This window comes from Podarcis pityusensis (genome assembly GCF_964106645.2).
Source record: "Podarcis pityusensis genome assembly, chromosome: 3".
In the NCBI taxonomy this organism is placed as follows: domain Eukaryota; kingdom Metazoa; phylum Chordata; class Lepidosauria; order Squamata; family Lacertidae; genus Podarcis; species Podarcis pityusensis.
The window spans coordinates 64,686,562-64,710,047 of NC_138026.1; the positions used below are offsets into that span (position 1 = coordinate 64,686,562).

The 23,486-nt window shown below is 40.0% G+C and overlaps 2 protein-coding genes and 1 long non-coding RNA gene across 10 annotated transcripts in view; 2 read left to right on the plus strand and 1 right to left on the minus strand.

Moving 5' to 3' along the window:
- The window catches only part of STXBP5 (syntaxin binding protein 5), a 117,463-nt gene extending 109,505 nt beyond the window's left edge, over positions 1-7,958 (plus strand). For 5 of the 6 annotated variants that reach the window (XM_080998554.1, XM_080998555.1, XM_080998556.1 and 2 more), the window contains one exon: positions 326-7,958. In XM_080998554.1, coding sequence (XP_080854680.1) covers positions 326-367 — 42 coding nt within the window. In that variant the 3' untranslated portion in view covers positions 368-7,958. The remainder of the gene's footprint in view (positions 1-325) is intronic. The other variant, XR_013983974.1, reaches the window with a different exon arrangement.
- The window catches only part of LOC308473251, a 34,765-nt gene that overhangs the window by 10,749 nt on the left and 530 nt on the right, over positions 1-23,486 (minus strand). The window contains exons 1-3 of one of the 3 annotated variants that reach the window (XR_013983991.1): positions 23,091-23,226; positions 21,659-21,817; positions 19,204-19,334 (exon numbers count right to left, since the gene is read on the minus strand). This is a non-coding gene — a long non-coding RNA (uncharacterized lncRNA). Of the gene's footprint in view, positions 1-19,203; positions 19,335-21,658; positions 21,818-23,090; positions 23,227-23,486 lie in introns of those variants that run through there. The other 2 variants (XR_013983990.1, XR_013983992.1) reach the window with 2 other exon arrangements.
- LOC308473245 (uncharacterized protein) lies at positions 3,584-23,239 on the plus strand (the record flags this gene model as incomplete). The annotated part of the gene is made up of 5 exons (XM_080998601.1): positions 3,584-3,715; positions 8,942-9,016; positions 10,984-11,039; positions 17,272-17,334; positions 22,978-23,239. The coding sequence occupies exons 2-5, from the start codon at positions 8,978-8,980 to the stop codon at positions 23,237-23,239; spliced, it is 420 nt and encodes a 139-aa protein (XP_080854727.1). The 5' UTR covers positions 3,584-3,715; positions 8,942-8,977.

The following is a 23,486-nucleotide window of genomic DNA, read 5'->3' on the forward strand; positions in this document are numbered from 1 at the left end:
ATATATTACCCAGCCTTAATCTTGTGATTCACCTCAGGCAGCAAAATACTTTAGGGTCGTTCTGCTTTCACACCAGAATCCAGCAGTATGGGAACTAAACTTTATATTGTCACAGGCAGATGGCAAGAAGGCTTATTCATGCACAACTTTTATCCACTTGTTCATGTACCTCTGATCTCCTTAATCATTTAGTTATTCATCTTCTTTACTTAATAGGCAGTTCTCTATTCTTAGAATTCCCTCCTTACACCAACTTCAAAAGTGAACTGTACAGTGTACCATACCATATGCGTAACTATGTTGTGTTCCTCTCTTTCATTTTTAGATGATGTTGAAATGCAAAGATAAGAAATGGTACCAGTTCTGACAACGCATTTTCAAATGCATCTATATAACTTTACCTTGAAGAAAAATCTCCTTTTCGTTAACTTCTGCAGGACCAGCGGAAGTGCAAGGGTGTCAGCCAATGGATACTGATCTTTCCTAGCACAAATCACACACTGTTTTACCTCAGTCATGCAGCTTTAACTGAGGGTCATTATATTTAAAACTGGCACCCACACAGTGTGTGTGTTGTCTTTACCTGTGGGCTGACTAGGAGCTTGGGAACAGTCAACAAGAGAACACATGGACAAAAAGGAAACTTTGGTATCAGATGAGCAGGGGCAATGCAGGATCTATCCTGTGTTAATATTTCATATGCCAAAAGTTTTTGTGCTATTGTTGTTGCTGCCAGTGTTTCATCCTCCTGTAGGAGGCTGCAATAAATCAGGGGTCCAAGAGCTAGAATAAGGTTGTTCATCTTAGGGGACTACTAGTAGCTGATCTATACCTTCCCTCCTTAGAGCACGTCATTATAGCTGTTACTAGAAATGACTTGATGCCACCAATTTTCTGATCTGACAAAAGAAGTATGCGAGCTCCATTCTGAATCTATACATAGTTAACATGCACATAGTATCTTCTTGGACCCCTGATCTAGTATTCTTGTATTTGCATCACCATACTGTGGCTGTGTTTGGATGTCATTATAAACCATAGCATATTGTGACAGAAATGAAAAGCAGCAAGCATTTGGGCTCTTGCACGCACACACACACACACACACACACTTTCTTTGTTGTAGCTACAAGGAGGTCATTGGAAGCTTTTGATTAACCGTAGCTTGTCGATTTTATCTGAACCTGACATAATGTGGTTAATTTTCAGTATGGTTTATTTGAAACATACTTTCAAACCATAGATTATAAAGCTGGCCTGTTTTGATAAACCATTGTTACACTTAACCATGGTTTAAGGTTTGGACCTGACACGATATAGTTAATCCAAAACAAAGCAAAAGCTTCAGAACTTCTCGCAGCCACACCAGAAGAAAAAAGGTGACACGTGAGGCTTGCTGCAGCTCATTCCCATCACAACAAACTGTGACTTAGCATGACATCTGAACACAGCCCATGTCAAGTGCAAAGCAAGATAAGTTTTTTTGCATTGTAAAAAAAAGTGATTCAACTGCACATCATGCTGAAAGTTTTCATTTGTGTTATGGCTATGTAGTGTAAAAAGTAAAAAAAAAAAAAAAGTCTACCACAATGAGGAAAAAAATGTCATCTTTCAGTCAACCCTACCTTTTTTATTTTCCTGAAAATACAGTTAGTCAATTTATAAAGTATTTGTAATTGGTTTTGAGTTTAATTCATGCTGTACATCTTCTTTTGTGTGTTTAAGAGAATGTATTAGTGCAGGCACTTAAACAGGATCTATCAGATACGTAGCTAGCTTATATGCCCAATCAGACTTAACTACCAGGTGAAATAGTCCTTAGTTCAAGCGGTGTTGAACTCTGGGATACAACTTGATGGCTAATAGCAATCATTTTTATTATTTGCATTAGATTAAAACGGTTCTTGGGTTTGTTTTTCCTAATACAGTTCAAAGAACCTGTTAGCAAGTTAAAAAAAAAAGTAGCAAAGAAGCTGTCTCCAGAATTTCAAGCACATTTACTTGGGAGCAAGTACCGTTGATTTGAATTGACTTTTCCTCCATGTAAGTGTTCTTAAGTTCACTGTATGAATTGCCGAGTGACATTAAAGTCAGAATGGATTGTTTCCAAAACTTGGCATTTAATATATGAATATTTTACCACTTTAGCAACTGGTAGATTCCTACTTTGATTTGTATGAAAGGAGGGATTTAAGATGTGCCAAATTGAAGCAGTATATTTTAGCTAATGAAGGTTGCACCAAAGCCATAGTGTAATAAGAATATATGAATTTATTTTAAAAAAATATTTATGAAAATGCATAAATAATAATCTTAGTCATGTTGGAAGCTGGAAATTGTATGAATTTGTGATAATTTGCAAGCAGCCTGAACTAGTTGAGGCTCTGTCTGTAAGAAAGTGCCAGAGGTTTTGGGTTTTATTTTCCTAAACTTGGTGGTGCTGTGCACATGTTGAATGGGTTGTCTTTAACTTCTAACATTGTGAACATAGACTGCAGTTTGAGCCAAAACAAAATTCCTTAGTGTGGGTTCAGCATTGGCATTTAAAAATTGTGTTCCCAGTTCGTTCCCTAAATGTAATGTGCACTCCAGGTTGAAAAAGTTACTGGCTGGTCCTGCATAGTGTGTTTTGCTATATATAGACTTGCCTCTAAGTAAATGTGATTAAGATAAGGTTATAATCCTTCAAATTTGATTCAACTAAATCGCTGCAGCATGTTGGTTGCAACCAAAGGTCACTTGGGGTGGGAAACTCTACAATCTGCAAGAATGTTTGAATCTGTGTTTCAGATTGGGGCTGCTGGATGGTTTGTTTTAGTACTGTACTTATACCAGCTTTTTGTCTCCCTGCAGTGCAGCTTTGGGTAGAGTGCCATGATATTCAATTGTCCATATGAGAAGCAGATTCAGTTCTTTCCATAACCACACAGTGCTCTAAGTCTAAGCTTACAGAAGTGATTTTGGGCAGCAGCCAATCCTCTATAGCAAATATTTGAGTCAAAACTAAAACAACTTGTTTAGGGACTAGTTATTCACTTTTTCATTCTGCTGCCTGGAAACAGATTTTCTGTTTTAAACAAATTACTTTATTTGCATTTAGCTATATGTGAAAACACTGAGAAAAATCAATAAATCAAATAATAAAAAATTGTTAAGTGATGTGGACATTCAAACGTAAACAGTAGTAACTGTTCGTTATGATAACTTCTCTGTGCATTAGAAATTTCATTTTTTTAATGTTAAATTCTGTCTTGTGTATAAATGGCATGATCCAGCCTTAGATAAGCACTTTTAAACCCCACTGATTTCAAGTGGAGATACATACCTTACTGATTTCTCACGGCTAATCTTCATATGGATTGTGTCAAATATGTATTTTGTAATTGGAGTCAGAAGCACAAAACGTAATAATGAACCTAACATAACATTGGTTTATTTTTTTTAAAAGGGGGAAGTCTGTGTTTCCATACAAATTAAAATTATAGTGAATAATTACTTTTGCCCACTATAGAAAATGCCCAGAGCAAGAGAACTCTATAGTAAATGAAGATTTACTACTATCCACATTCCTTTGCAGAAAATCCCCAAAGTGGTACACTCCTTGTGAAGCTGAATTATTTGAGGCAAGATCTGTAGCTTTCTGAGCAGCAAATTTTTGACACCCAACAGGAAATGAAGAATAAGGAAGTTCATACTAGCACAAAGATTAGCAATGGTATCTATTATAATGTGTATGTGTTCTCACATTTTATACCATAAATAAAATAATTTGCTTTTTTAAAAAAAATGCAGAAATTAAATAGTAGCAAATCGTTGGGCTGTTTGTCTAGTTTGGGCAATTCAGTAATGTCTGTCAATCTCACTGCAGCAAGATAAGTTGTACGAATAGGAAAATTTACTTTGTATAGAGTTTGTTTGGCATGCTGTTGGGGAAAATCCCATTATTCTCTTGGCTGGAATTTGAATTTGATTGTTTGATCAAACTATCAAATAAGGCTGTGTACAGATAACTTTTAGATACTGGGAGACAGTAGTGTAGAGCTGCTGTTGGCCATGGTAAACACATGTTCATTATTTTATTTTATTTTTTAGGCCTCCCATAGTTTCTAGTTAAACTGCTACTGGAAGTTTTTTGTAGTGTTGTGCTGAATTTTCTCAGGGTTTGAATTTTGACTTGAAAAAGGGAATAGAGGTGGGGGATGAAGTTCGCTGAAAGGGTCTCCCATCTTTTTCATGCCAGTTTGATGCTGTTCAGTACACCAAAACATTACTACTGGAATATGATTTTTTAATTTAACTTGATTTCTTCTTAGAAATTAGTGATATCATGTTGCTATACAGGTTTGGCTAGGAGAATTTTCCCCATAAGATTTGTTTCCTTCTAGTTACATAAGTTCCCAAAAGTTTGGTTTCCCTTTCTGTTCTACAGAAGTAATTTTTAATGGTGCTGAAGCAGCAGTTAATAGTGGCTGTTGCAAGAAACTTTTAAAAAGGTACTGTGGAGGGGGAAACTGAAGAGGATTGTGCAGCTGCTGTACTTTCAGAGGCACGGGAAGACTTGCCACTTTCGAGCCTCTATCTAAAAATTGGCAAGATGTGGAAACATGTTTTGTGGCAAGATAAAAAAAACCTCATGAAATGTGCATATTTCAATTTAGCCCCCCCCCCCAATACACACTTCAAGTTATATCCTGGAAAAGCCAAAATAATCCTTCAGAAACATTACCAGCAATAGGTAATGAAGTGCATTTTGGCAAACTGTTGTAGATACCTATTGGCTATTGACCATAATTTCACAGACACACATGTACATTCTCTTGATTTCTAGATTGCTCTTGGACTTAGTAAAAGTTGATATTTTAGTATATCAAAGCATGGAGTCCACACCAAGCACTCATAGAACCTTTTTAAAAGGGGAGTACAGTTTTCCTTCAGAGTAAAAGACCTACTTGTGAATGTGACTAGAGGAAGCTGCTGCACTTAGGAACTACAAAAATAAAGAAGAGACTCTGCCCAAGCAAGGCTCCTTCTCCAATTACCATTTGTACAATTATCAAGCTGCTGATGCTGGGTCAGGGCTCATGCCACATTAGCTGGGTTAATTTGCTGCCAGTGCTACAGAGGAATGAGCATCTAAACTCAGCCTAAACTTTTTTTATATATTATTAAAATGCAAACAAACTGCTGCTACTTGTCTTTCATGTAATGTTACTGTGTTTAATTATAATTAAACTAAAGACATGTTTCTTTAGGAAGAAAACTGCCAAATTGTAACTTCTGAATGTTACTTCATGTAAATAATTGTGTGTATTCCAAGCAAGTCTGAAAGTGTGACACCATCAACATTCATTACATTATAGTACAGTAGGTATAAAGTTAGTCAGCTGATTTCCATCTGCACTTGTATGGTTTTGTTACACATTTTTGCTCAAGGCGTCCCTCATCTGACAAATGCTACATTAGAAAGCTATAGCCAAAGGTGATTTTTGATGCAGTGATGTTTTCTTTTTGCTTTCTATAGCACTGATCTAATCTGAACCGTAAACTTGAATTTCTTTTCCCTGCACCTTAAGTAATGCAACCTTGAGTACTTAAATCCTTTCACGTACATCTGAGTCTTGAATTCACTTATCTGTACATAAAATAGTTTGGAAAGTTCTTTCTGTACACAAACAGCTTTGCACCCTTTGCATGGACAAATTCTTTTATGGGCAGGGACCTCCATGCCTATAAAGGAAGAGGATCTGTGAGAATAAAGACTGCATACAGGGACCTGCTTCCTCATTTGAAGTAAACAGGCAAGTTGTCACAGGTGCTAGAGTTCCAGTGCTAGATTTGGAAGATTCATAAGAACGGTAGACAATTTCTCTGAATATTTTATTTATTTCTAAATTACTGAAACACTTTCAGATTTGTTTAATAATTACACAAAACTGCAATCTTGTTCACAAATAGTATGTGCTTTGGTTCTATGGATATGAGTGAGAGTTAAGCACAGGTAACCATGGCTGGATTGCAGCCACAGCGATATTTATACATTATGCTATAAGAATATAGTTTGTTACCAAATTAAAATATATGCTCTATCTTTTAATTTTAAAAAAACCTTATGTTAAGTTTGTCAAAGAACTTAATGTATATATATTATGCATACAATTAAGCTTATAATAAGAAATAAATTCATCTCATATCGAGATAACAGTAACAAATTAACCCATCTTGATTAATTAGAAATACTCTAGAGTTACTAGCTTAAAATAAACCTATAGTTTAATCTAAAAAGAACTGCTACAAGAAGTAAGTATATACACACACACAAACCTCAGTTGTAAAACTGTTTGAAATAGCTGCAGCTTGTTGATGGACATTTATCATAACTCTTCTTTTTCATGAGTATATATAAAATTCTAGATTTTCAGGTATTTTCTTCAGCCTTTTAAAATTTCCAAAAATTAAAAGTGGATTCCATGTATTTTTGTCAATTAAAGCTTTCCTTTTGTATTTTGAAGTTCTGGTTTCTGCATATATTTTATACTCATTGATTGTTACTTGTCCTCAGAATGTTTTTTAAAGTGCATATTCCTGTGGTTGGTGAACCATCCTATTTGTTAGTGCTCTGATGCATACAGATAAGAATATGACTGCACTTGTAGTGTAGTTGTGGTGTGCCCAATGATTGAAAATGCTCATTGTTTGCCTTTGTTTACTGTACAAATTCTCAGCTGCACTTGCTCCCACAGTCTAGATATTTATCTGTGAAGTATTGTGAATTCTTTCCCCCTGTGAATGTTAGTGACATTACTGCCAAAAGAAATAAATAAAGATCCTGTTTGAATGAATTTTATAGTTGGGGGTGGTGGGCGGTAAACAAAGCTAAATGTCCAGTATACGTGAATTATCTGAATTTTTAACATTGTTTAACATGCATTGAGAATCAAACCAAGAAAAGTGCATGGCTACTACTATACATGTTTCCTATATAAATCATGTTTGTTTCAAGTTCACCAATGAGTGTAGTTTTTAATTTTAAAACTAATTTGAGATATAGTTTTGATTATAGAAATCAAAGATGCAACTAAATAAGTATTAACATTTTTTGATAAAGCACTTAGGAAATTGATCTTTCTAAACTTCAAGCGACTGCAGTTTGTTTCTTCTTGACCACTACATTTTTTAAAAATATGAACAAGTTTTGATTTTTTGATGAAATCATGGCATCATCCATGGAGCTGCTATTTGATATTGGCTAATACAAAATAGGGAAACTGTTAAGTGTTAACAACCCTTTCAAAATTTGTAAATAAATTGTACTCATTTTACTTTAAACTCATACACCACTATTCATAATGGTTAGACCTAGGAGGAGCGGCTTCTGGTTATGCTACTGTTTCATTATGCAAGCATCATTGCAGGGGTGGGGTGGGAGTTCAGGGGGATGAACATCAATAAATGTTTCTCACATTACTCATTGGGTAAGCATGCTTGATATAGAACTTCTAGCTTATATGTATCTTAGTCTCTGTGCATTGTGTCTTTTTTGTTTTTAATTTATTCCTCACTTCCACTTGTTAATTTCAGTCTTGCGGAGCCCCACTATGTGTTCTGAAGATGAAAATGGGAAATGCATCTTAGGATAGGGTTGCAAATTCATCTGTCTACCAATATAGTTTTGTATGAACTCCAATCCATACCATTACAAATGGAAATGTTAGACTGCATAGTTATTTTACTTTATGTACTTGATCCTAAAGTATGTCATTACAAACATTAAAATTAAGTATGGGATATTTTTGTAAATAAAAAAAAAAACCTGTGCAGCTGTTATTTTAAAAGGAAAATGTACTATACATTAATGTTTCAGAAAATACTGTTCATATGTGTATATGAATGTGTCATTATGCTGAAGGGCTCTGAATGGGCAAAATAAACTATTCAAATCTCTCCTGAAACAAAACAAACCTAGTTTTTGTTTCATGTAATCATTTTCCCTCTTGATGCAGTCCATGCTTGAGGGTATTTCTTACTGTTAGAAGAAATGCAAATGCTCCTTCAGGATTTTCCTATATTTATCATCTTAGATGTGTTTAATTTGTACTTTGAAAATCTATCTGATTTTCACTTTCATTGATTTTGCTGGTGATTACGTGCCAGAAGCTTCTGTAAGAAGCTGTCGTGTCTTCTAGCAATAAAGAGAAACCTGATGGTCAGAGAAGTCTCTTTCCCACCATGCATGGCTCCATGCTTTATACTATAATGTTACGCACACTTCAGGACTTCTTCTGTGTTATATGAATTGGAAGATAAAAAATTATTATTCCATGAAGAACAGAATGATAATGTGCTTTGATGTATAAAAGTTAAAGGACTGCTGCCTCTGCCTGAGTAAATCCTATAATTTCCCACCTTCTGTTTGTGTCCCCTCCTTAGTGATTATGGCCCAGATTGCATGTAATGCTAAGCCAAACCATGACTCAGCGCAAATGTGCAGGTTCACAGAGCAGACTCTGTCTAATGTGTTTCACCCCTGGCCCTGCTACTATCATGTGACCCAGGCTAAGCCATGGTTTGTCTTAGTTATGTGCAAACCCACACTTTTGATTTTCTTCCTCCCGCCCTGACGAACCACAAGCACTAACCCGGGGGGGGGGGGGCTTTTTTGCAGCTTGTGGTTTGTTGAGTGTGACAGACCACAAGACTGGGTTTTATTGTAATGCTAAGCTAAATCATGATTTACATCCTGGTAGAATGGAAGCACCAAGAACAGGGAAGGAATATAGCACGTGTTCATTCTGGAAACCCACACATTAGCTTGTTCACGCTAAGGGATGGTTTGGCTTCCTGTTACATGTGAATTGGGTCATTGCCTATGTAGGGGTATAGCTGGCTCTCAATTCTTTAAATAATGGTTTATAGCAGTCATGTTGTTTGATTTATCACACAGGAAAGATGGTTGAGATGACCTCAGCATTTTCAGAAGATGACCACCTTCAGACACAACCTGCCTCTGATTTACCAGGTGCTTGAAACACACAGTGGATAGTCATTATTTTCATAACCTGCTTATCAGATTCTGGGTGCATTGGCTTGATTACTGTTAGAATTTTAGACTAAATTGAGATTTAATTTGGTAACTCTTGAATATTTTAATAGGATGGGTTATAAGCGTCTACAGTGTAATTAATGAAATAACAGTTTTATAACAGGAAAAGATTGTGGAAGAATTTAATCCATACATAGCTAGTAAAATGCTCGATTGCTGCATACATTAAAATCAATCCAGTTAAATTTGGGCAATAACTTTGGTTTATCCGTACATAGCTTTAGAAAGTACTATGCACACCTGCACTCAAGACCAATATGTTCTTGTAAATATTGCTAGGAGTGAACTAAAAATATCTAGAACAATTAATTTTCAACTATCTTGATAATTTTGGAGTCCAACCACTATCTTTACTTGGAAGTAAGCCCTATTGTTGAACAGGGTGTTTACACAAGTAAAGTTTCATAGTATTGCAGTCTTACCAGTGTATGCATTTTCTGCCTTTGAGAATCAGGTTGGAGCCTGCCAAAGAACTAGTTCTTAGGCAGACTATCCTCAGAGTTGTTACCTGATCAGATGGGACTTCAGAAGCCCCATCTATCACAAGAAGGCATGGCTCTTTCCTAGTATCAGCATCACCTTACTATTTAGATTCAATTGCAATCTGGTCTCATGATATGTGACTAATCTGCAGGTGCTGGTGGTTCATGCCAGAGATAGCTGCTGCTGCTGCTGCATGCTTAGTTAAACTTAAGGCTGGCATCCACCCCAAACCATAAATGAGCCCTGCAAACAGTGTCACATTGATGTAAGATTGCATTGATGATACGACGAGTATTGCAATGCTTAGTGTTAACTATCAATGATATAACAGCCTCCCTACTTCTCAGCCTTTAATTTCTAGTACTGTATACAAAAAAGACCTAATCAAGGTGGCACACAAAAATTAACGGTATCAAAATAAGTTAACATGTCTCAACCAATATGAATGATCTGTTTTTTGCCACAGCAGTTCAGTACTTGGAATAGGAGTATTCCTCTCTTTGAACCTAACTTTGGTTTCCAAAGGTGCGTGGCAGCTGTCAATGGGAAAAGAACGGCTGCACTCCCCAAAATAGGGGGGGTGGAGGTCTCCCTCCCCCACCTATGGTACATGGTGGGCAGTGGGCTCCCCCCCCCCAGCCATTTTTGATGATGCCATGCAGCTCATACAGTACTGTATATAGACGCAACACTGTGGGAATAATAAATGCCGCCCACTCAAAGCAGATATTTCTGTAAATATAAGCTTGTGTAGACAATAAACCAAACATTACCAAAATGATATAATTGCCACTGAAAACTGCACCTGTATATTATAGGTTCTAAATGAGGGTCTCTTTACCAAATTTTATGCAGGTGTCAATGGGGGGAGAAATTGATGGGAAAGGGGGTTACAGAAAAAGACAAGTGGAGGCCGTGCCTCATAGGCAAGTTACCTGTTGCCTTCCAAATGCTGTTCTTCTACAACTCCCATCAGCCTTTGGAAGATTCACCAATGGTCAGAGATTTTAGGTCTTTTAGTTCAACATCTAGAGGTCCACAGGTTAGACACCCTTGTTCTGACCACTTTTGTGTCCTGCACCCCCACTTGACTTTGCTCTTGTCTACTGCCAGGATGTGACCTCTAACAATTCTCCCCAAGTGAATGCACCCCTTGAAAGGAAAATAAATGCTTCTCACCACTGTTCTGTGTGTCTGTAGTAACATTGGCCCCAGACATTTTGTAGCCCCACATTGTGGTGTGGGTATTTAGTGCACAGTATAGTTTATAAACATTGAATTTTTCAGTTTTCTAATTTTCAGGCATTACTGCAGTGAACTGGAGCTCAGGACAAATGAAAGCTATTTTTAGTGGCAACCACATTGCTATAAGACTGGTAATATTTATATTTGTCATTTAGACTCAGTTCATCAAAGAAGCTGGTAAACAAAAGACAAAAGGCATTTCTGGAAGCTGGTAAGAGACAATTTAGAATCCCAGAACTAACTGGAATAATAAAGGAATCTAAAGGCAGTGCTGCTAACTGCAGGGTATAGGGATTGTAGAATCATAGAATTGTAGAGTTGGAAGGTACCCTGAGGATCATCTAGTCCAACCCCCTGCAATGCAAGCATCTCAACTACATCATACAGATGACCATCCAACCTCTGCTGAAAAACCTCCAAGGAAGGAGAGGCCACCAGCTCTTACGCAAGTTTGTTCCACTGTTGAACAGCTCTTAGTATCAGAATGTTCTTCCTAAAGTTTAGCTGGAATCTCCTTTATTGTAACTTGAAACCATTGGTTTGGGTCCTACCCTCCAGAGCGGGAGAAAACAAGCTACTTCCATCTGACAGCCCTTTAGATATTTGAAGATATGACAACTATCTCCTCTCACTCCTCTTTACCAGCCTAAACTTACCCAATTCCCTCAAATGTTCCATTGGCTGCCCTCCTCGGCACACACTGCAGCTTGTCAGTATCTTCCTTAAATTGTGAACAGTACTCAAGGTGTGGTCAAAGCAGAACAGAACGATTCAATTTCCTTGATCAGGGCGCTATACTGATGCAGCCTAGAATAGCATTAGCCTTTTTTTGCTGCAGCATCGTACTGTTGACTCAAGTTACGCTTGTGGGTCTGCTAAGACCCCATATCCTTTTCACATATACTACTGGCAATCCAAGTGTCCCTCATCTTATATTTGTGCAGCTGGTTCTTCCTGTCTTAAGTGTAGATTAAATAAACATGTAGCAGGCCCCAAGCTAGCAGGGACCTGACTTACTATTTTAAAAAAATGAAAGCTAAGTCAATCAGACATTTATAAATAAAACTAAAAGACAAATCATGGAAGCACCATTCTAAAGCTGCAGATACTGCTGTTGCTAAGCATGCATAATAAATTAAGCTGCTTAGCATTGTTGGAATTCTGCCTGGGTCAGAGGAATGTGCCACAGCGTAGGCACCGGCAGATATTCCTGTCGACCTCCCCGCGTCTCCACTCTGCTGATAAGCAGGCGAGGTCCGGCGATTCTTCTCAGATGTATGAGAGGAACACACCGTTCTTCCTCTCTCCCCTTTGGTGTCCCCAGGGAGGGGAAAGAAGCAGACAGAAAACTATTTACATCATTTATTTCTGCCTCTTACATCAGTACAGAGAATCATGTCTGCACTCAACAACAGCAAGAAGAAAACTCCTCCCAAGTACATCCAGTACGGGTCATATGACACACACACACTGAGCTAACATCCGGTGCTCAGTACAGAATGGACTGCCCCTTTGTTCCCATGGCAACAGTCACAAACATCCTGTCTGGCTTTCCAGCCACAAGCAGCTGGCTGAGCTGCTAGAGCCTTTGCTTGCTGCAGCATTGGTGCTTTATGGTAACATACTCCCCCTAAAGTATCAATGTGTGCTGCGAGCAAAGCGTCATCCAGAGAAGAAAACAAACAGTTGTTATATTTATAACATTCCCCTGTTGTTTCAGTTCCACCCTTGGAACTACCCGCCACTGGTTTAACCAATGTACCTCTCTGGTTGTGTGACTTCGCATTACCTCGGTTAACAACTCTCTGTTGTGCCTTTGTCTCTGACTCAGACACAGCTTCAATCTGTCCTTGGTCGTTTACAATAGCAACATATGCAAGGTTAGCAAACTCCTTTGAATACCTCTTGGGTGGTACACCCTTCGTTGCTCTCTCAGACCTACGTATGAGGTTCTGATCCTCTGTGCTCACTGGTTCAACCTTTGGACTCTCTGGAGAACCAGTACTAAGCTTAATCAATGGTTCATCCTCCTCTTCTGAGGGTCTAGTCATTATGTGAGATTTCCTCTCAATGACTGTGACAACTGAGCTGTCTGAGCTATCGCTGTCATCATCAGTACTACTGAACTCAATAAGATCAAACTCATCATCATCAGAATCCTCTGTGGGAAATGCGTGAACAATCAACCTCTCCTGTTCAGGAGCACTCTCTAGAAACCTTGTGAGAATCACCTGACCAGATTCAGACAAAATTACTCTGTAGAGACCTTTTTCATAACCCACAAAAATGCCTCTGGCGTTCTTTACTCCACCTGGAGCTTCTGTTCTCACATGAGACCCGAAAACCTTAAAGTAGGCAACAGAAGGTTTTCTATTGAACAGCTTCTCAAAAGGAGAACATCCCAACTCTGTTGAGACCTTTCTCAACCACACATGAAGATAGGACGCTAGCGATTCGGCCCAATATTCATGTGGCAAATGTGAACTCAGCAATTGCGCATTCATCCCCTTTTGCAATTCTTTGTTCACTTTTACACAGACCCCCCCTGTTCCACGCTTCTTGCGAAACTGCAACTTTGTGGTCTATCCCTTTTCCATCCAGGAACTTCTGAAACTTCTGTAACAGAAAAATTTGCGTCTCGTCTGTGAAAAGACAATCAATGTTAGCATCATGCATACTTTTAACCTTGTCACAAAACTCCTGAAACTTTTCTAAAGTTTCTTGCGGTTTCTCCATCATATAAACCCAAGAATAATTAGTGAAACAATCCACACACAAAAGGTAATACTTTGCACTGCCTCTAGATGGTTCTAGAGGACCAATCACATCAGCATACACCCGCTGAAATGCTCTGTCGACCTTCTTGGTCTTGGTGCTCACACTGGTCACACCTGCAAGAGAGATTTTGTTAGAAACAGAAGAATTACATTTCATGTAATCACTTTGATCAAAAGTCAACAAATACAGTCCATCTTTCTCTTTGGCAGTAAGAAACAGTTCTCCATCTTTGTAGATCTTGCAGCTTTTAGCATCATAGGACAGTTTCAGTCCTTTCTTTGCAATCTGCGACACGCTCAGCAGATTAAATCTCAGTTCTGGAACCAGGTAAACATCACTTATAGTCAAGTTCAGACTCTCAAGATACACAGTCCCAATTCCGGTTGCTTCCAACTCTTGACCGTTGGCCTGTTTCACAGCGAAGCTTTGCTTCCTCAACGTCGAAAATAGTCCTCTGTGCGGGCACGTATGAACCGTGTCGATTATGAATGCGTTCCCAACATCTGGCGTGGTTCCTTTCGCCATCATAGCCTTTGCAGGTTTCACCTGGCACATGGTACGGCTTTTGCCTGACGCCTGAGGCTTCGTAGAGCTGCTCTTTGCTCCTCTTGACTGGCGCGGCTTCTTACAGTTTCGCTGTAGATGCCCAGTCTGTCCACAATTGTAGCATCGGACAGCACTCAATGCTACACCATGCTCTCCAGTAGCATCAGCAGTGGGGGAATTAGAACTCTGTTCTTCCCTCCCCCTGTCTTTTTCTTCCAGTGCAGCAAGTCTGTCGTGTTCATTCAGGACCACAGCACAAACTCTCTCCGCGGTCAGCTGCGCGGCCGGTAGGGAACCAAGCTGACTGGCAACAACCTTGTAGGTGCGGCTAAGGCTGTTTATCATCATGAAGCAAAACACTTCCTCCTGAAGACGGAAATTGCGTTCCACCATCTGTTGACGCAGAAACTTCATTTCTGTCAGGTGCGCTTGAACATCTCCATCAGGCGCAAGTCTCAGATTGGTCAATTTCTCAAAATACAGCAACGCTGAAGAACCAGCATCTCTCTGATGCGTTGTACGCAGCGTGTCCCATACCTCTTTCGCATTTTCTAAATGCTGAACATGCACCAACTGATCATCTGAGACACACAGAATTATAGCAGTCCTGGCCCTTACATTCTGTGACTCCCAACCTCTGGTTGGTGCTGCAGGGATGGGGTTTTCAATTACATCAAAAAGCCTCTGATTCTGCAGCAGGGCCTTCATCTTTACAGACCAAGATGAATAATTGTCATTGGTTAAGGGAGGAGGGCAAGGCAAACCTCCCCCTTTCTTGGCATCCATCTTGAAGCCAAGCCTCTCTCACACTGTCAAACAAACTGTAAAATCCAACAGTTGTTTTTTCCTTTCTCACGCAGCAAACTGCAAATTGTTTACGCTCTTTGCACCTGGCAGCTAAACTCAGGCTGCTATTGAAAAGTCCCTTCCAAGAGCTCGTAAACTTGTAGCCAAAACATTCTCTGGTTTTGTTTCGCTTTCCCAGGCTTACACGCAGAGTCCAGCCCCTTTGCCAGTAACTTTCCAGGACCGTTACCTAGCAACAATGCATTTCAATAAGACATCTTATCTACCACAAAAATTTGTGGAATGCAGGCTTCAGCCTTCAAGCTGCAGGCCTCTTCTCCCGGAGCTCTTGTTTTCTTTGAAACGCAGCTCCGTGAACCAGGGAATTAATCTTCCTGCGTTCACACTTTTAGCCCGAAATGCAGCATACCTTGAACTTTGTTGCTCTGGAAAACACCTCTTCTTTCCATCAGCTGTCTGTGGAGCCTCTGGCCTCTTTCAGACGCTTCTCTTCCTCCTTGGAGCAGAGGAGGACAATCCACCAGCCTCTCATGCAGATGTCCGATGAATCGCAACCATCCGAAGGCTGCCACTGTTGGAATTCTGCCTGGGTCAGAGGAATGTGCCACAGCGTAGGCACCGGCAGATATTCCTGTCGACCTCCCCGCGTCTCCACTCTGCTGATAAGCAGGCGAGGTCCGGCGATTCTTCTCAGATGTATGAGAGGAACACACCGTTCTTCCTCTCTCCCCTTTGGTGTCCCCAGGGAGGGGAAAGAAGCAGACAGAAAACTATTTACATCATTTATTTCTGCCTCTTACATCAGTACAGAGAATCATGTCTGCACTCAACAACAGCAAGAAGAAAACTCCTCCCAAGTACATCCAGTACGGGTCATATGACACACACACACTGAGCTAACATCCGGTGCTCAGTACAGAATGGACTGCCCCTTTGTTCCCATGGCAACAGTCACAAACATCCTGTCTGGCTTTCCAGCCACAAGCAGCTGGCTGAGCTGCTAGAGCCTTTGCTTGCTGCAGCATTGGTGCTTTATGGTAACAAGCATTCCTTCCTCTGATTACCTGGGAATCAGAAGGGCAGCATACTAAGACAGCAGGAAAAAAACAAGAGAAGCTCATTGTTGCTTTTAGCCCATGGGTAGGCAAACTAAGGCCCAGGGGCTGGATTCGGCCCAATCACCTTCTAAATCCGACCCGCGGACGGTCCGGGAGTCAGTGTGTTTTTACATGAGTAGAATGTGTCCTTTTATTTAAAATGCATCTCTGATTTATTTGTGGGGGCATAGGAATTCGTTCATTTTTATTTTTTCAAAATATAGTCTGGCCCCCCACAAGTTCTGAGGGACAGTGGACCGGCCCCCTGCTGAAAACGTTTGCTGACCCCTGCGCTAGCCTGATGCTGGATGCAGGAGTAGAGTCAGCTCTGTGTATTAGAGTGTTTTTTTAAAGTACTTTCCACATTATTTCATTCATCCCTCCCCAAGTATGCTACCTTGGCTAGCTTAGGTATGTTTTACTCAAAGATAACATACTTTAAACAAATGAGGCTTCCTTCCTACTGAAAAAAAAAGTATTGCAATCCCCCCTCCCCCTGATTTTCTATGTCCCTCCACACAACCACTACTGGTCTTCATGTCGTTATTAGCTATATATATATTTTAATAAACAGTAACCATAAAACAAAAATATAAAATGAATCTTAAAATACTAAAAGAATCCACAAATACCAAATGCCATGCAGCTACAGCAAGTTAAAATTCCTATAGATTATACTTTTACCCAAGGATACCTTGGGCATAGCTGTCAACTTTTCCCTTTTCTTGCGAGGAATCCTATTCGGAATAAGGGAATTTGCCTTTAAAAAAGGGAAACGTCGATCGCTATGACTTTGGGTGTTGCTGAGAGTTGTGAAACTGCACATAACTTTGAGTATATGTTGCTCCTTGTTGTATATTTGTAAGTAGCATTTCCTCCCAGGAGCTCATGATTGTGTACATTGCCTTCCCTTCTCTGTTTTTATCTTCACAACAGCCCTGTGAGGTAGGCTAGGCAAAGGGTTTGTGAAGACTGTGAAACTGAGTATTTTTGCTTGTTTATAAGCGTTGCCAAACAGTTTTTGTTTAACTATTTAACTATTTAATATTTAACTATTTAAACTATTTTGTTTAATTATCTAACTATTTTGCTGTAAATATCAGGACTATGAAACGTGGCAGTTAAAACAAGAGGGGCTGGCTTCTGGCTTTGTGCATGATTATTTTTCATTTACATAGGTGGTGATATCTACTTGTATTTTGCCTTTCTACCCAGGAGCTTAAGAATGTGTACATTATCTTCCCCTCCCTCCTTTTATCTTTGCAACAGCCCTGTGAGGTAGGTTAGGTTAAGTTAATATAGCTACATAAGCAACAGTTCTGACCAATAAATTAGTGAGGGAGATGGGGGGGGGGCAATACACATACAGTATACTGGGCCCAGGAAATTCTGTTAGTATCCCTGAGTAAATGAACCTAACAATACCTTTTTAGATTGGCTGTTTTGTCCATACTTAAGGGATGTGAACTTCCCTTAATTGCTGTTTACCATGAGCTTAACAGCCCAGTTATCTCAGTATCTATTCATGTGATCTCAAGGCTTTCTCTTTTCACATGTCTTTCCTTTCTATCTTGCCCAGCTTTCTATTTGATTATATCCAATCGTATCTGATTATTATGAAATAGAGTTTAATATACAGTGGTACCTCGGGTTAAGAACTTAATTCGTTCCAGAGGTCCGTTCTTAACCTGAAATGGTTCTTAACCTGAGGCGTGCTTTCACTAATGGGGCCTCCTGCTGCCGCTGCGCGTGATTTCCGTTCTTATTCTGGGGCAAAGTTCTTTACCTGAAGCAACCACTCCTTGGTTAGCAGAGTTTGTAACCTGAGGTACCACTGAAATTAATGTCAAACAAATCCTCCAATTCATATTTTTTGCCACAGGGTGGCAGCCCTACCTAACCATCATCATCAACAACATTATTGCCTAAAGCACATTGTTCCTGGTGAGGAATTTACTTTACTTATAGAGGACATTACATCTCCTACTTGCTTACATCAAAGAATTCAAAAGCACTACTCTAAAATTTAAATTATAATAAACGACTTGGCTAGTGGAATGATAATAGTGAACTAGATAACACACTGAGATGTTAAGTAAGCTGCAAGTACCTAATTGCATCCCAAACCTTTTACAGCTTTGTATGTTAATATCAGTACTTCAAATTGGTCTCAGAAGCAAACAGGAAGCCATTGCAGATTGCAAAGAATAATGCCACTCAATAATTGGGAAGCAGCATTTTGCAATACTTGTCTTTTCCAAACAATCTCCAACAGCAGCCTTATGTACAGCACATTACAGTAGCTCAGGCTTAAGCTTCAGGTGGTTGTTTTTGAAAACGTACTTTGAAGACTAACCTCAGTGAAGACTGGGCTGTGCATTTAAGAACTGGAAACGGTCACATGAAAATTAGCAGTGGCTAGGAGGTGAATCTTAGTATCAGCAGCCCCATATTCCTATGTGGTCTATCAAATCAATACTATGTGCTGGAAAGAATTGTTCTGTTCTTATGCCTTAGCTGAACTTTGCAGCAGACATATATGAAGAGTTGCTGCTGGGGCTGCTGAATGGCTAGTCTCTCACTCTCAGAGAGTGAGAAAACATATGGCTGGTAAATAGAATACCATAAACATATCTGTCCAACTTCTGCCATAAACATTTTAGTTTCACAGACAAATATAAAATAGGGCTTTCAATTTCATAGTAGAAGTTATTGCTCTTTTTAGAGCAATGCATTGATTTAATAAACAACAAATCTTGTTGAAAGAAGTACTATTTGAAAAATAGATTTGCAGGTAATGTTGGGTTTTTTTTGTGCCGCTTCATTGAGTTGAATGTTATATTTTAAAAAAATACATGGGTGGTAATTATCTATGTCATGATTTTCTAGAATGTGATAAGATAATAGAGTGCATTATATGGTTTTTAACAGAAGGCGGAGGGGGAGAAATAAATTATTTGGGGCTATAAAAGTTTTGTTTTGCAAAAGCTTAACTGAATACCAAGTTTTCTGTTAAATGCAGTAACTAAGAAGTAACGCCAATGGTAATTTATCTAAATTGCTATTGTAGGTTGGTATCTCTTACAACCCAAACATCACTATCCCCCTAGCTATCTGACAATAAAACTAGTTCGTCTGTCATCATACCTTATGTAGCTCATGAAAATTCTCCTGTGAATGTCACTCATTCTTTAACCCCTTTCGCTTTTCATATGTCTTCAGAGTTCCATTATGCAACTGGTGTTAATTAGTGTTGTCAAATTATGCCACACACTTTTCTGAAATTTAAAAGCATCTAATTCATTAGGATAGAGGTTATATGACATTTTCATTAATAGGTGTAAACAGTGCTTGAATGTACACCACTATGCCTATTAAAAATCTGCTGAAAATCTAGATTTCTATTTCATAGTTGCCCCACGGCCGTGTGGTAGAACTGCAATATTTTCCTCTGTATTTTTAAAAGATCATCCTGAGTGGCTTACAGAGTAAAGCTACTATATTTTCCCTTCTCACCTTTCAGTGTTTACAACCACTGGCCTTTAAATTACTATTTTTACTCACAGACAATACTGTGGAGTCATCTATAGAAGTGTACACTGCAGATACTTTAGGGCAGTATAGAGCAGTTTAGTTTTGACAGGTCTTCAGTTTAAGTAGAATATAAAACAGCTTAGGGGGATTTCATAACTAACATTTGCTCAGGTGAAGAATGCCTTTTACTCTACATTGCTTCATTGCTGTGTATTATGAGATAATATAAAGTTGCGAAGTGGATGCAGCTAGGGTGGGGGTGTGGTCCAGAGCCCATCTGGGCATAAGCATAGACTCTGCCATGGAGTTAACCATGGTGAGGTTATCTCCAAAGGGGATGACACAAGGGGAATTTTTTTCCTTTGCGTTGTCACTTCAGGAAGGTACAGGGACAAGGGCTTCCCCCGCCATCAGTCAAGATACAGAATTGTAAGCCAGGGACTGCAGGTGGCATGCTTGTGACCATTATCTACGGCGAGAACCAGACAGGAAAAGTATTATAGTGGCATTACTGTCTTCTGTCTGATAGCGTGTGATGAGCCTACTACTGTGCCTTAGTTTATTATCTGTGGCTGTAATCTCCCAGTTGCATATAGTGTTACCAGGAGAAGCTGCGGCATAGCAACCCTGCAGCGGAGCTTTTTTAAGAGATTGCCCAAAGTTGTTGAGCTGTTTTTAGGAGACCGGCCAAAGTTGTTGAGCTTTTTTGGGCAATATCTCCTTGAGGGATAGGCAGTGGCTCCGCCACCCTGCAACACCCATGTCGCCCAGCAACTGCCATGATGCCTGGTGCACCCCACCCCTCTCTTCCTATGCTACTGAGGAGATAGGTATAGTCAGAATGGAGGAACTAAACATCTTCTGTGGTGGAGTCATGTAATAGGGCATTCTCTGTGATGATACCTTGGCTGTGAAATACCCTCCCTAGACAAACATCTGGTGCTAATGCTTGGTGAAAGGCAAATACCTGTTTGACTGGTCATTTATGGCATATTAGCCACTACTGCAACTATTATTACTATGACTTAAATATGTTTAATTTTATTAATGCTTTTATCTGTTCTTAATTTGCTAGAATTGTTTATTTTTAATAATGAGGTAACCTGTCCTGGGATCAAAAATTCTTACATAAAACGAACCGCAATAATAAAAATTCTACCATATCGAAAATAGAGAAAAACTGAAAACACCAACTACTGCTCATTCAGAGCTTGGCTATCCTGGGGCCTGAAGTTCAATAGAGACTGCAGCAGACAAGCAATTCTAAGGAGGATTCAAAGCAGTGGTACTGCTCTTATCACTTTTTAAGTGTAGCTGGAAAAGGGTTTTATTCTAATTTTTAAAATAAAGAAAGAAATGGGGTCATAAAGTAACACCCACCACAATACAGTGAATGCGTACTAAGCTTCAAATAGTCTCACTCACAGCAATTACATCATGCCCACTGATGTGGACAGAACATAGTGGGGTGGACAAATAGAAAAAGCATCATTCTCCTGATAGTGTTGAAAATAGAAGAAGCACCATTCTCTTGATAGTGTTGAAAATCAATTACAATTCCTTTTGCAGCTTACAGTGGAAAAGCAATGGCTGGGATGGCAACAGAAACCATCCATCTGGAAGCCACCTCTGATAAAAATGTTTGCTTTCCTTAACAAGTTTCCATACAACTTATTTTAAATAAGTAAGACATATTTTTAGTTTATTCAATAGATAAGCAGCACTCTGTAACAGTATTGACCATAAGGGAAGAAGAAGAAGAGGAGGAGGTGGAGGAGGAAGAATTTGGACTTGATATCCCACCTTTCACTCCCCTTAAGGAGTCTCAAAGCGGCTAACCATCTCCTTTCCCTTCCTCCCCCACAACAAACACTCTGTGAGGTGAGTGAGACTGAGAGACTTCAGAGAAGTGTGACTGGCCCAAGGTCACCCAGCAGCTGCATGTGGAGAAGCAGGGAAGCGAACCCGGTTCACAAGATTACGAGTCCACTGCTTTTAACCACTACACCACATTGGGAAGCAAACGCAGATAACTATGCACACAGCTTTGTAATCTAGAATATCTCACCTGAGTGAAGTTTATTTCTGAGTAGGCATGCACGCATGGGATTTGCTCCTGCTTTTGCCAGCTTGGACCAGATGTCTGCATTTGGGTCATCCATAATTTTTTTAATGCACACAAAAGAACCCCAAGCCATTAGGATGCACTGAAGTATTACCACCATTACTGAAATGGAATGCATTGATAAAACAAAGTAGATAAAACAAAGGCCTTGGAGACTAGGCATACATTGTTAAAGATGCTGAAGTGGAAGTAGTGTCTAATGCATAGCATTTTTCTCGTCTATTTTTATCCTACCAGAGTCCCAATTATTCTTTTTAACTAGTTTGGGTCAACCAACAACACTAAAGAAAAAAATTGCAACTTCAGCAAAGTGCAGCTGCACCTAAAAGGAGTAAGAGCCTATGAAAGAAAGAACAAACAACAAGGAAGGAGGCAAACAAGTTTCTGTGAACTGTTTTAAATTATGTCAAGGTTTCCAAATTATTTCAAAATGTACTTCTAATTCACCTTAAAAGTTCAAGATGGTCAGTAGAAAAACTGCATACACAATTTCGCAATAATACAGATGCTTTAAAAAAAATATCATCAAAAAGGAAACAAGCAGCAGAATGCCAGCCAGCAGATAAAAAAAAATACAAACTGACATTAAGAAACAACCAAGCTGTAGGCCTCCCCAAAAAGGATAGTGGTCACCTAGCACAGCAAGAGCATCACCCTAGGCAGCAGCTTCCAAAACTTGAGCCCAGTCTCACTCCACTCAGGTGCAAAATTGGGACACACAAGAGAGCCTCTTGATGAACTCCTATTGAGGAAGGAGTTCGCTGTATCTTTTCCTGGAGCAGTAGGCTGCTATGTGTAGAAGTGGACCTTGAAGTTAAATGCCTTACCATACAATCTGATGTAGGAAGTTGTGTATGCACTGCTGTGTGTGAAGAACGGGAAGTGTATTTGTTCCAACGCCTATGCATGGAATGATTCACGTATGGCGGGCTTCCAGCAAAGAAGCATCCCTGCTATGGATGGGTGGGTATGGGGAACGCATAATATACTGTATTTCAATAAGAAGCCTTTAAGGAAGGTGAAGGGACACTGGTTTAAGGAGCCAGTGCTGCACTTTTCAGCAGAAACCGTCAGGGGGCACTGTGACTCCAGGGTTGGCAAAAGAAACGAGAGAAAGCGGCGCTGGGAGGGTGCCGGGCTGAGGGGAAAGACGTTGGGGGGAAGCTGAGGATTGCAAAGGACGCCACTGCTTGCTGCTTCTTGCCCCTCTTCTTTCGACACAGGCGTTTCCTGACCCTTGCCATTCCCTTTCTTAAACCTAGGCAAGACACCGTCTCCGCCTCTCCCACGAGCATTTCCTTTACACGTCAAGAGAGAGAGAAAGATAAAAGCATCCACGTCCATAATCACCACAAGGAAGCGCCGCCGGGCTTACCCGACTCTCCTCCAGCCTTTCTGCGTGAAGGGAGGCGGGAGGGAAGCCAAACCCGAAGGGCCTCAACGGCCGCTACACCCAACCAAACGGGAGCGCGAGGGGAAACTAGGCTGTTCTGCGTCACGTGCAGCCATTATGTTTCTTTTTAAAAGGCAGAGGCAAGGGAAGAGGAAATAATTTCTCAGAGAGCGAAGGCAGCGGCACTTGGAAAAACTCCCCGGGGGGGGGGGAGAACGGAGGAACCCCCGCTCCCTCCCTGCGAAGTCTGGGCGCTCTTGGCCCCGCATAAATTCTGTCACGTTGGTAAAAAGTGGCCGTTGGTAAAAAGGTCAGTCGTGACCCCGCCCCGCCCCCTTAACCGCCGCTGGCTTTGCTACTCCGAGAAGGCCTGTTTGG